General features: G+C 33.3%; 1 protein-coding gene across 1 annotated transcript; it reads right to left on the reverse strand.

Moving 5' to 3' along the window:
- Window positions 1-679: 679 nt before the first annotated feature.
- Rtp (retinophilin) lies at window positions 680-9822 on the reverse strand. Its single transcript, XM_064036589.1, has 4 exons — window positions 9753-9822; window positions 8968-9163; window positions 4608-4717; window positions 680-852 (listed from the first exon to the last, which is right to left on the reverse strand). Exons 1-4 carry the CDS (start codon window positions 9760-9762, stop codon window positions 698-700), a joined length of 471 nt encoding a protein of 156 aa, XP_063892659.1. The 5' UTR covers window positions 9763-9822; the 3' UTR covers window positions 680-697.
- Between the last annotated feature and the right edge of the window lie 4194 nt (window positions 9823-14016).

A 14016-nucleotide genomic window follows, 5' to 3' on the forward strand; every position in this document is an offset into this window, starting at 1 on the left:
TTATGAGTAGGTCGTTGATTGATTTTATTGATAAGCCAGTCACTAAAAAGTAATCAAATTGAAATATGTTGGTAATATTTTCTTGAAAGACATAAAAAGTTGAAAGTGCCAGAATATGGTGCATCTAAAGTAATTGTCCCGAAAGTTATTTAATTCAATTATAAAGTAACGGGTATAATTTGCTGAGGCACCAAATAAAATAAACAACTCCAAAAAAAATCAATTGACTTAATTAAAAGAGCACTAAAGTATATAATATTATGATCTAAAAAAAATAAAATAACATCAGAAAAATCGCAAATCTCGCACAAATATTATTTATGGTTCCCAAAATGGATTAATGGTCACTAAATTCTATCCAACTAAAAGAATAATAATACTACTAAAGTAACATGTCTACTAACATAATTCAACTAATGTATGTACATTTTATGGTACACAGACGTACCAGTTTACATACACCTAACGAATCTAATTCCTGCTGATCAGATCCCATATTGCAATTACCGCATTGTTACCAATTTGAAAAAATATTTTTGGACTACCTTTCATGTTGACTGAAGTTAGCAAATACGCTTAGTAATTTTAACTTATAAAGTCACTAGTTCAAATTGGCAAAGATATTTTACTAAAACTGTAGATTAGGTTAATAAATAAAAAAAGTACGTTTTCAAGTAATTACTGTATTTTCTTCCCACTACATCTGCTGACACTGAGCTCTCGCCATGTATGCAACTTTCTGGGCACGTTGAACTACCTCCGGGCAGCGCTTACGACGGACCAGCCTGCAGTCTTGGAAGAAACCCTCGTTTCTAGGGAATCCGTTGCTGCCATCGCTGAATGTTACTAAACCTGAAAATACATGAGAAAAGATTGAATGAATACCTTCTTTACTTTATAATTACATAACCAAGATTGGGAAGAAAACCGGCTGCTTCCAACGAGTCCTTTTGAAAGTCACAGAGGAAGGCCAAAATTCAACATTGGGCAGCCTACAGTTTATAATTTCCTATATCTGTTTTATAAATTAACAAAGTCACTGTTACAGAAATGCCTTTTTAGCAAAGGTGATCATCTCAACCATAAGACGCCCCTGTACAGATTGATATGAAATTCTATGTATACATAGCTAGATATATTGAATGGGCTCCTTTAAAAGACGGTTGAAATCTCCATATAAAGCTAGTTATTCTATGTTAAGACTGATTCATAGATTTAAAACAGTCGACATTACAGAAAGTCGATAGCAATCAGACAAATCACCAACTTCAATACAATCAATCAGATAAGACCAAATCTAAGCTTAAGACATGATTGATACTTGATTAAAGTCCTAAATAAAATAAGACTTAAGTTCTTAGAAAATAATTTATTATAGTCCGCAGAAGAGAGACCGTTTGCAGTAGCGCCTACGAAAAATATTATAGCAAGATAAAGAAACGTGATTATGTCTGTGTTAAAATTAAGCAATTTTATTGGTAGAGATAGGGTTTTGTATCCAAAATCTGTATATCTATATGTAAAATGGGACCCTGTTACCTATTAAGACTTCGTAATTGTACATTGGTCCGTTTGTTCGTCTGTCTATCCAGACTACCTCATGAATAGTAGGTATTAACCAGACTGACAGTTGAAATTTTCACAGATGGTGTGTTTCTGTTGCTTCTAACAAAAAATACTGAAAACTGTTATAAAATGAGTATTACCATTGTTATTTTGCCAATGTGATATTAACAGTAGGTAACTTTCTTTTTTGGTTATTTTATAGATATTATTTAAGTTAATACCGTACAAGAATCAATTTGATGCATTACACGAGAAACTCAAGAAGCCTCAAGGGTCTCTAAGAAGCTTACACTTAATAGCATCACAAAGATTTAGCTCTGGCCAGGGTAGATCATTCCAGCATAGATAGATAGGTACATAATAAATTAACAGTATAGTGCCTTGAAAAACAAACGGAGTGAGCTAAATAAAACCGTTTAAAAACTAAACTACGCAATAAGCTACGCAAAAAATATATAAATACGCAAAATATGTAGGACGTTCTTGTTGTCATTTATTTTTTGTTTCTATTGATTATTTGCAATAAGAATTTAACCATCTTCTTTTAATAATTTCAAATAATTACGAGCAGCGATGAGGACCAATTTTTCGAAGAAAAAAAAAACACAAAATTGATAAATGGCTTATCAATTTTGTGTTTTTTTTTTGTAAATAAAATAATAATAATAAAAAATAAATAATGAGTAGTTTGTGTAAATAAAAACACCAGAATTATGAGCATAATATTGTTACGAACAAAAAATTAAGTCAACCTATTTTTTCGTCTTTCAGAACCTTAATAATTCTTAGTCCCTCTTGTTGCGCTCTCAATTAATTTAAAAACGGCATGACCCAAGAGATTATTCTTGGTTCCAAAATATAAAATTAGTTTTCATGTGTACCCAGAAAATTGCAGGTTCAAAATTTATTTATTTTTCTTCGACCATAAAAAACTTAATATTTATTTTGAATTATAGAGAATTCTATCTTTCAAAGGGTACAATTTATTTTCAAAAGTCAACCACGTAGTAATGCATTGAAGTTTATTTTCGAAAAGCCACAAATAAGGTTTTTCCCTTTGATTAGAATGTAGGTAATTTTGAAATATGATTACGAAAGATATGATTTACGAGTTCAAAGAATTTTTATTCCAAAATCTACGGGGTCATTGACCTCATTTAGATTCAGGATGTTCATACTCTTTCTTTACGTATCTTATTCATTTGAAAGCCGAATACACAGGATATTAAATTAAAGGTCTTCGTTTGAGATGATTACTGATTGAATTTTTCAAGGAAGTAATTCGGTAAATATGTTATTTTGTTTTGAGACAGCGAAAATTAGAATGTAAGTAAGACACAATACAGTATAACATAATTGGCTTCTAAAGCTGTATAAATCAAATAAATTCCGACAATATTAAATACACACTCCGACACAATTTAAATAAAAACGAGCTGCTCATAATATTATCTTTGTTAATAGTTTTAAACAAACCATTTCATTGATTAACTAATGTTCACTAAAACCTTAATCTGTTAATCTCCTATTGTTCTAGAAACTATATTTATCTAAAGGTTAAACCTAGAAACTGTTTTATTTACCTAAAAGGCTTTTATTATATTATCTTTAGTACCTAAATTCATTATATCCCTGGCGGGTCGGTCTACAAATCAAACAATTTAAATTAAGTTTAGATTAACAAAACTTAAAAGTAATGAATAATGGTTTTAGGTATTTACTCTTCACTTAACAATTTATAGTTTTGAACAGGTCCATTTTTTATGTACTTTCCGGTCTTTTATTAATCATTAAAAAAAAACAATTAACACGAAAGTTTTATCTTGTAAAAACTTATTTAAATAGTCTTATAGTTAAGTATATTATACTTAAAGTTTCAAATTAAAGATTACTTGTAGTTTTTTGAATATAAACACTAAAAAAAAAATTAGTTTTACAACTGAACTACGCTTAACAAGAGGACTTTTTTATACTTTTGTTTTGATTTAAGTTACTTCGTTTTGTTAGTCAGTAACCAATAACCGTCTATCCTAGTTGTTAGCACTAGTCTAGAATCCAGTCAGTGCTTTACAGATAAGAAAGTTTAGCAATTAACTAGAACATCCCAGTCATTTATCTAAAACGTCTTGCATATTAAGGCACTTAAATAACCCCTAAGGGTCAATTCCCACTGAAAGAACAGCGGTCGGCAGCGGCCGTAATTGCAAGGGATTGAGCGCGAGCGCGGCGGGCCGCGCGGCGCCGCACCGCGCCGCGCTCTTACATTTTCCGTGCTCTTACGGCCGCTGCCGGCCGCTGCTCTTTCAGTGGGAATTGACCCTAAGACGCATGAGGGTGATCTTTTCATCCAGATTACATAATAAATTATTCCAGTTTGGGTCAAGATATTGGCACCAAAGCTACCCTTTTTTTTGTTACGTAACAAGGTCAGACAGACTGGAAGTGTGTTAGACCAAAACTGACAAGTCTAATAACTTTGTCTGACTCTCATTTGCCAATTGTCTGCGAATTGGTTTTTCTTTTAGCAAATAAGATTACCACGTTGTTAGGGTCAGCTGTATGTCCGTTCCATTTTCTTTTTCTTTCTTATTTTTTGTTTTAAGAATAAATTGGATGGATACATATAATATCATATGAGCTAGCTAGACAACCTCGTCTTCTGATCTAGACAAAAAGTAAACCTTTACTATTTTCCTACTAAGGTATGTAAAAAGAATATTAACCAAATTATAAAATTACCTCGTCATAGTAGTCAGAATGCTTAAGAGCACCGCACCCTGCAGACTAAAAATTCGGCCGACAGTTGACCATTTGTTTGGCATTTTTATAGACGGCATAGTTTTCTTTAGCGACGGTCATTGTTAATTGTGTCCACGTTAATATTAATAACTAGCTAATCCCGCGAACTTCGTATCGTTCAAACCTTACCTGGACCTCTACAAACATTTTAAAACCAAAATCAGCTCAATCGGCCCAGCCGTTCTCGAGTTTTAACCGGACTAACGAACAACAATTCATTTTTATTTATATAGATAACTCACCAAGACCCCAAACTCTTCCACCACGGAATTCTCCTTCGAACTTCATGCCATCAGCTCGCCAGAACACGCCGTGGCCATGGAACCAGCCCTGCATGAACTCGCCTTCATATCTGGAATTCAAACTCTAGTATAAACTTAATTTTTTTGAGATACAAGTAACTGAGTTGGGAATATCAGATAGGCAGTCATTTCATGTAAAACACTGGTACTCAGTACCATCTGCATAGGCTGGAAGTCAACTCCAATATACATAGTTGGTATGATATAAATATTATCGCAATTTACTGAAACAGGGCGTGTCATTGAAAAAGCTTGAAGCTTTGAATAACAAACAACTGACTAGACCTAAAGAATACTCATGAGATATCACAGTCCAAGATAAATGTTGCCAGACGAATAATTTCCGAAGTGCTTCACAGAAGATTGTTTTAATTAAAAATCTTGTCAGACGGGAACTATATTCGGCATCAAGATATATCTTTCGTTTGGGAAGATTTGTTAATTAATTATACCCTGTTGAATAATTTGTGGAAATGCAGATCCACAGACTGTTTTGGTAATTTGGTGTCCTTATATTTTTTAAAGAAAAAAATGTGTCTAATTCTCTTGTGCTCTGTGTCGGGTGTCGAAGAATTCACGGAATCGAGGTCCGTATAGAAGTCCTTTATTACCTAATGATACAATAATTTAAAAAAAATGGAATGCTTCAGAACGACAGAACGGATTAAGAATTTTGGCATGCACTTTTATCCAGGTGCTGAATACAGGCAAAGGCGCAGGCGAAATCTTGTTTGAAATATAGTGTAGCCTTTTTTGCCATTTAACTTTATCAGTTAAAGTCAATAAAATTTGTCATTTTCAGCCAAAGTAATCATACTTAACCGAAAAAAGTTCTCGATAAGTACTAAAAAGTTCTTATGAAGTGTTAAGTTTACTTAAAACTTTAACTTTAGACTGCGTTCAAGTTAGAGCTGAAAAAGCTTGTTAAGATTCTACAGAGCTGGGTATCTATTTTACTTTTTAGAACTATTTAGGTAAATATTCGTTTAATAAAATATTTAAGTTTGATTAAAAGTATCACTTATAATTTTTTTGTACTTAAAATGTTTTGTAATTTTACCACCATCTATGCATATTTCCAATCCGAATTTCTAAACTCATAAACAATTTTTATTTGTCTTCACAAATCTTATTCAAACTACGAATACCTCGGAAATAATGCTGTAACAACATAGAGGAAAGTGTGAAAACTATTTCCGTCAAGTAAAACAGAATATCCCTTCTATTTACGACAAGAGTATAACTACATACTGTAGACTCTTAGTCGGCCGATAGTTTGTTTGGGCTCATAAAGGAGTATGAAAATGAATACACACATTACTTGCGCACACTGAAGACTAAACAGTCAACCGACAGTTGACCGGAAGGTCGGGTTTCTTTTTTAAGAAATGCATGCATCCAATCAGTTTTTTTGTCGGCCTGATACCGGCTAAATACCTAATCTTTGTAATGTGTGTAAGCCCAAACAAACTATGAACCGACTAAAAGTTTGCAGTCTGTAGGCAATCTAAAACAGAATATCCCTTCTATTTACCGTAAATGTCACACACGAAATAGAAGAAATTCTCCAACACCTTACCTACCTCTGTAATTTCATATTCATACAGGAATTTCCTTGCGACACATTTTTAGAGCGCGCGTATTTTACAAAATTTTGTCACGGTTTCTCAAAATAAATATTTTAACTCTAATAGCAGCTAAACTTTCTTGAAAATAAAATATCCGAAACTGTATTTTTGTCATTTTACATATCGCCTACGCGGAGAGAATCCGTGGGCGTCAGCTTAGTTTAGTTGGTTATTTCGAAAAAGTTTTAAAACTTTGGATTTAGTTTGTGTGGATGTTTGGTGACGTAATAGAAATTTAGTAATATTTAATTTACCTATGTCTTGTAAAAATTGCAACTTTTAATTTTGCGTCTTTTATTTTGAGATCTCCTTTACCTATCAATGGTATGACTGTGTTTTGGTGCATAACTACTAATTGTCTTGTAACTAATTCCTGAAAGAACATCTGGAAGACCTAACACGAACGAGAAGCATTTTTGATCACAACTAGATTTAAGAATTGAAAACACAACACATATTCATGAGATGCTTGATATACATATGTAGGTACCAACACAATACTATTAATAAGTTATTTACATCTCATTATTATTTACAACTTTCCACGAAAATACCCTAAGATGTCTAGCACAGTTAAATTAGTACGTACTAGATACGTGCTAACTAGCAGTCAAACTTTAAACTTAGTCTTCAGTTAGTGATGTTGCGGTTAATTATGTTACTAACTTTAACCTAAGCTGAGACAGTTACTGCCACTATTGTTGAAATATGTACTGCAGATTGGCAAGTTAGTGTGTAAAGATGTTTTCATGCTGGGTTCATGAATTTTGTTATTAAGTTCATTGAACGGATATTGAAGAATAAAAAAATAAAATCAGGCAGTTTAGTCTTATTAAAGTTGTCATTCAAAGCAAGATATGATCTATAATTTGTAATTAGCAGAACCTTAAAAATGTTTGAGGAAGATAGCTTATATGCATGGTCAAGGCAATAATTTTTAGTCTGCATTTTTCTTATTAGCGCATTTTAATAAAAGCTTGATTTTAAAGATTTTTAACTTAATTTATTTCTTATCAATCCTAAAAAAACTATCATACCTACATGAAATCGTGGTATATCATGTATTATCTAGATTTCACATAGTAAATTACAAGCATTTCGAAAAAAGAAAGAGTTGAAACAAAACATAACAAAAACAAATCTTTTGCGTTTTCAAATAATAAACAAAAGCTCCCAGTGATTATTGATATAAGCTTTTCTCTCGAGATTGTAAGTTCACTTTATATCCCTATGAATATTTACAGCAAAAACTTTCGAAATTGTACTCAAAGCTGAAAGTCATTGCTGTTATAAGAATTTAGTTCAAATTGAATTTTGAGCAATTTTGTGCTCGTGTAAGCAAGTTTTGTGGTTGTTACAGGCACTTACAGGTATTTTAGTACGTTAGTATTTATGTGTAGTTTTTATGTTGTAGGTACACATACCAAACAAGTTCTATAATAGGTAATAGTGTGTTACTAATAGTGAAAGAATTTCATGAATGTTGTCAGCACACATAAAACCATGTAGGTATAGCAGTGTAAACTTCCCTCGCTAAAATATATCGGCAAGACTACAGAATTTGGCCTTCATTTCAGTCTAAATTTGTATTTAGGCTTTTCCGAAACAACATTGTTCTAAAATAGTTTTGGAGAAATTTAGAACATGCCTCAATGCCTGTTTTAGTACTTCGAGCCAAACATGTTTGATCTGCTTTAATACTCCATGTCAAATATCACATTACCTGCTTATTGCTCATTTATTTATTGCACTTTATCAGTATAAAATCATCTACCAAATCAGTTTACTCAAATGAAAATACGATAAAATAAAACGTTAGATCGACTACATACTCGTCCAAGCTAAACGCGCGTTATGTATTGACCACGATTATAAGAGCGTTGCTATAGAAGGTAGCTAAACACCAGTCCAAACCACGGCGGTCACCGATTCGAGCAATGACGCTCGAATAAGCACGCACACGTGCGATCGATTTTTGCCATAATATAATTGTGTGCCAAATCGAGCGTATTCGCGCGGTAAAATCTGCTAGTGTGAAAGCACTCTAACTGCCTTGGTAATATGACGCAAATGGGTGATATACGAGTATCGTAATGACGTAAACCTTTAAATCCTGAGTAATGGAAACGTCATAAACAAAACCTACGTGATAAGAATTTAATAATAATAAATCCTTTTGTTGCCCTCACTTTCAATGAAATTGCAAGCTAAAATTTCTTCAAAATATTTGGAAAATGCTGCAATTTATACAGTCATTTTTATTTAGAAATATGTATTTATTTTTGGGAATGCATTTGAAAGCTACTTCGCCAGAATGCTACAATTTAATAGATGGCAATTTTAGAAACGACGACAAAGTTACTATTTCCATTCAATAAACTAGAATTCTAAAAATAAACTGTCATAAAAAGAAAGATAAACCAATTATTACAGTATTCCAGTGTTCATTCGAAATGGAATGCAATCTGAATAATTGAAAGAATTTGTCTGCGCCTGAAAAAATATACATAGCAATTTTACATGCAAGTTAATTAAAGAAAAAGGTATACGGGTTTTCAACATTAATCTCTGCTAATAGTAGTAGTAGTAGTGGTACTTTATGTACTACATAGGGACCAACAGGACCAAAATTTTGTTTCGAAAGGAGATAAAAAAAACCATCAGAAACTTACTTGGCACCATCAGGAAAAGCCATTACTCCCAATCCAGAGCACAGTCCTCCGATCAACGCACCATCGTACCTGGTCCCGTCAGGTAAGACTAAATGCCCCATGCCATGCTTCTGCCCCTTAGAATTCCATTCACCAACATAACGGGTCCCATCCTCGTACTTATACGCTCCTGTCTTCACTACCCCTGGGTCTACAACTGAAAGAAAAGAATAATGAAAATGTTGATCTTGACCTGGTCTTTCATCGATTATTTCAGGTTTAGGCTCAAGATTTACCAAAGAGAAATTGATGTAGTCAATAGTCATTCAAGTATTGAATGGAACGATTACATACGGAATACCGTAATGCGTAAAAATGATCTAGGACAGGAATTCTAGAGGTGATGAAGGCGAAAAGAAGGTACCAAACATTAAAATGGTTATGGGCCCACTGAGAAATGAGCTAAATACCTTCAAACTATCAAAGATGGGGAGGCCTTTGCCCTAAAGTGAGACAAAATAGGTCAAATAAAAAAGTAAATACTTTGGCCCCATGTGTCTTGATTAAAGGTGTCTAAAATGAGAAATATGAAGAAAGAAGCTATTAGCTAAAAGTCAACTGACATTTAGGGCATATTAATTATTTACCCTCAATTTACTTTTATCCTTTATTTATTAGGAGTGGGATGTAGATAATTGATCTAGACGGTAAGATGGCATCAGCCTACAATTATTAGACCTAGGCTTATTTATAGTAACAGATATTTTTGAGAATTTCTTAAAAAATAAATATAAATAAAAACTTACCGTCTACCATCTCGAACCACACTCAGTACTGGAACTGGCAAAGGTAACACTTAAACGGCTTCGACCTTTGTCGATAATCTAATTAAAGAAGATAGGGCAAATGGTTTATAGATAGATGTAATATAGTGTATATAGAGTAATACTCTACAGGTAATCAGAGATCTATCAGAAATAGGTTTGTATATAAGTGTAATAGAAAGTATAGGTACTAGTAATATTCTACAAGTAATCAGAGATCTAACAAAAATATGTGGAATGTATCTACCTAAATAATGATGCACTGGAAAACATAGAGAGAAAACTCATTCCCAAGTTTACTAAGAATAACAATTATTTTTGAAATATACTTACTTCCTCTATAGCTTAAAAGAAGGATAATGACGACACACTGTATACATGAAATTAAGTATCCTATTAAAAGATAAAAAGCCATTTATTTATTAAGCTAAACTTCACCACTTTTTGAAGGTCAAGTTTACATAAGACAACCCTCAAAAACTTCTGCCCTTCACCACTTCATATGTATTTTTGTGGGTAGTAAATGCTCTCATTTCAATTTAACATACATATGTAGTAAGATAGTAAAAAAAACAGTAATAAATACCCTTCACACAACAAATCACCTGACATTGTAACCTGCTGATCAAAGTGCTAATATTTAGTAAAGTAGGAAGTGTCAATTGAAGTGATCTCGCCTAGTTTACGCCGACATCGGGTTGTTAGAACAAATTCTAGACGATCAGGTAATTTCTGCTGTTAACTGATTTGCACTGTTCGCTGTACAGCTGGTGGCCACGTGATTGTTAGTTATTTGCATTTGTAAAGAAGCTGTTTACTTCAGTTTCAAACTGCGTTGAGTAGGTCTTTTTTCCATGACCTATGTCAATTGGGGATAGTGTAGCTTCCCAGTAGTTATAGAATTTTCGGTTCAGGAGTTTCGGAGCTATTAGAGTAGTTAAATAACAAAAAATCCTCTTCAGAATACTTGTAGGTAAGTAGTGAAGTATAGACAGACTAGTTTTCTAAAAGTTACCCTAAGAAAATTACGTCGCGTACTGAATCCCATCGTATCGTATCTTCATCGTGAATCCCATTTACCGTACCCCGTATCCCGTTTTTCAGTCGTTCAGTTCAATCGTTTTACAATGTAAATATTACAACGAAACAAACGTGTTATTTACTGCATACTATGTTTCTCATAATTTCACTTGCATTAAAAGCGGTTTACACCCAAAATTTTGAAGCCCAGGCAACGTAAGACGGTACTCTTAAGTGTCTCAATTAAACGCGTAATTATTATCTTGAAACCCGTTACCTCCAGTGTTATTCCCCGAAACGTTATTAGAGAAACATGTTTTATGCCGTTCTACGAAGAAGACTCCTTAAGCCTCAAGTAATTCGATTCTGTAGGATAAATTACACCTTATTAACTGTGGTAGCTAATATGATTTTAAAAAATCACAAGATATTTTAGCAAGTCTTTTTAACGAGTGAGCTACAGGTTTTGTCACCTAATAAGCCCTAGTGTCGGAGTTTTTCAAATTCACCTGACGGCCTCTGACGTGGAATTGTACCAACGATTGCTACCGAGTCACGTTAAGTGCCCTATAAGGGCTCAGCAGTATTTTAGCAACTCTTGTACATTTTACCTCATGTTTACTGTATGTGATCTGTGTTCAATGACAGTTACCAAACATACTCGGCTTCTCAAAAACCTTTCGAAATAAAACTCTCTAGGTATACGTAAACTGAAACAGGGAAAAAACTAACTGACAATTTAACCATCCGGAACACAGAGGAACTCGTAATAACATAGATTGTCACCCATCCATGAACCGACCGCACTAAACATTGCTTAACCAAGCTTATCCTTCTATCTGACTAATCACACTATCTATCAAACCAACCGACCACAGATAAACGACGACTAGAAGAGACAAGATAATCTGTTGTCAGATTAATTGTGTCTATATCTCTGTTTACGCTAATTCGCTCACTTTGACAACTGAAACCGCTGAAGCTAATGCTTGTCACTTAGTTATTTGGAATGAAATTCCAGTTTGATTTGACTATGTATAGTTTTGAAGGTAAATATTTGATTTGTTGGAAGTCTTTCCAGCATGAATTTGTTTTCCTAAAATAATATGAACGTAAAAGATTCTGAGAGACATCAGAAAAAACACTGTTTAAATTCCATTTTCAATAAGAAAACTTTAACTTTAACTCTGTCAAAGAAACTACCAAGACGAGTCTACTATAAAAACACACTTTTCTATCCATTTCTGAATAAGCATGAATGTTATGTAAATTCCAATTCCTTTCAAACTGAGCGTATCCTTACTAACATTATAAATGCAAAAATTTGTATGTACGTTTGTTCATCTTTCATTCAAAATCTACCAAATGGAATTTTATGAAACTTGGTAGTTACATAAATAATATTGGCTACTTTTACTTAATTATAAACAGGCTTAATTTCATCATATTTCGGGACGTATTTTCCTCGGGAAGCAAGTGAAACCGCCGTCAAAAGATAGTCTATACATACTTCTATACCAACGTAACAAGCAAAAAAAAATCTTGTTCGTATTACAAAGGCTCCGAAACTGCTGAACCGTTTTGAAAAATTATGTCACTGTTTAAAAACTATACTCTTTCCGAGTAGCATAGACTATATTTTATTCCATTGTGGAAAGTTATTTTTTCGGGAGGCTGGTAAAACCGCGAGGAACAGCTAGTATGAAATAAAAACACACATCATTTGCACAGCCGAAGTCGATGTAATTGGAACTCTTCATCTTGTTACATAAGATCAAGTGTCTTTATCAGTAACGTAAGGCGGGCTTATTTCCATTGGGAGACGCTGTATTTTATCAAGAAATAACGTTTTTATTTGACGTAGTTTTTTATGCATATTTTCATGTCATTTCGATATCGTTACTAACGTTCTGTTTTTGAAGTGATGGATACATAGGGTAGCTACATATCTCTTAATATTTATAATATATCCTTCACATACATGTAAGTAAATAATGCGAAAATAAAAAGGTAATAACAAAATTGAACACATTTTTTAAATATGCAGATGAGTTGCCCGCCCCTGTTCGGACTATCCTATGTTCTTTCTCGGGCTCTAGTCTATATATCAAACATTAAAATCGGTTAAGTAGTTTTATCCTGGAAGAGAATCAGACAGTCTGAGTCACTTTCGTATTTATAATATTACTAAGGATTATAATTATTTGTCTCAATCAAGAGCATCCATCTCAATAGGCATCAATTTTCACATCGAATAGCTATTAAATGCCAATACTGTAAACAAATGACATCTAAATATTTCTAAAACCACAAAATATTTAATGTCAAAGAGCACGTTACAATATGACCTATCTATGACCTATCTAACCAATACCACAGTCTACAACAATTGAAACTTTAACCATATATAGCAAATCAAACAATCAAATGAAATTCACAACTAATATTATATTCTACTTCAATATTTCTTTAGTTTCAATTTTAAAAGTACGCGCATACTACAACATTTCTGTCGGCCGACATTTGGTTCGGGCTCATAAACCAATATTAAGATGAATGGTAGTACCCATGTACATAACAACGATCAGGTATCTATGTGGCCGTCATCAGACCGACTAAAACTTTAGGCCAACTTTCGGGCGACTGTATATTCTGCAGTATGCGGTTACTCTTAGTTCTAATCTTCAATTCTAAATATAGGTAACTGAACTGAACTGATATTGAAACTGATCACGATACCCACACAATGTTAGACTTGCAAATAGTCTGTCTGATTTCAATGTTACCTGAGTTCTGATCGTGTTCTAATCGAGTTGTATTTGCATGGTTTCAGAGTTCATACATCAACTGTCTTTGGGTGCTATTTTCAGTTAAAATTATCCAGCCTTCGAATAATAATAATCGATATGTGTAGTCAAGTCCCAATGAAAGTTTTCTACGTTTGTATGTATTTTACAAGTACATCTTGAACATCGATGACCGATTAAAGGTTAAGGAAAGCATCTCGAGGAAATCTAGACTATACCTAGAGTCTACAATCACTAACGTGGAACGTGGATCAAGCGTGGTGATTAACGCTTCATCCTTCTATGTGTGAAAGGAGGCCTGCGTCCAGCCTGATGTTCTAACGATAATTTTATTTTACTTTTTACCCAGAGATCGTTTTTAGCAACAGTATTACCGATTTTTTGCTTAAAAAGCAGATCTTTTTAATGAAATCCAAACA

This window comes from Helicoverpa armigera, chromosome 10 (assembly GCF_030705265.1).
Source record: "Helicoverpa armigera isolate CAAS_96S chromosome 10, ASM3070526v1, whole genome shotgun sequence".
NCBI classification, from domain to species: domain Eukaryota; kingdom Metazoa; phylum Arthropoda; class Insecta; order Lepidoptera; family Noctuidae; genus Helicoverpa; species Helicoverpa armigera.

Coding starts and splice junctions, on each gene's coding strand:
- Rtp (XM_064036589.1), bottom strand. Junction 4,718..8,967: donor GCTTTTCCTGATGGTGCCAA/GTAAGTTTCTGA, acceptor TTTGAATTCCAG/ATATGAAGGCGAGTTCATGC. Junction 853..4,607: donor TGGAAGAGTTTGGGGTCTTG/GTGAGTTATCTA, acceptor ATGTATTTTCAG/GTTTAGTAACATTCAGCGAT.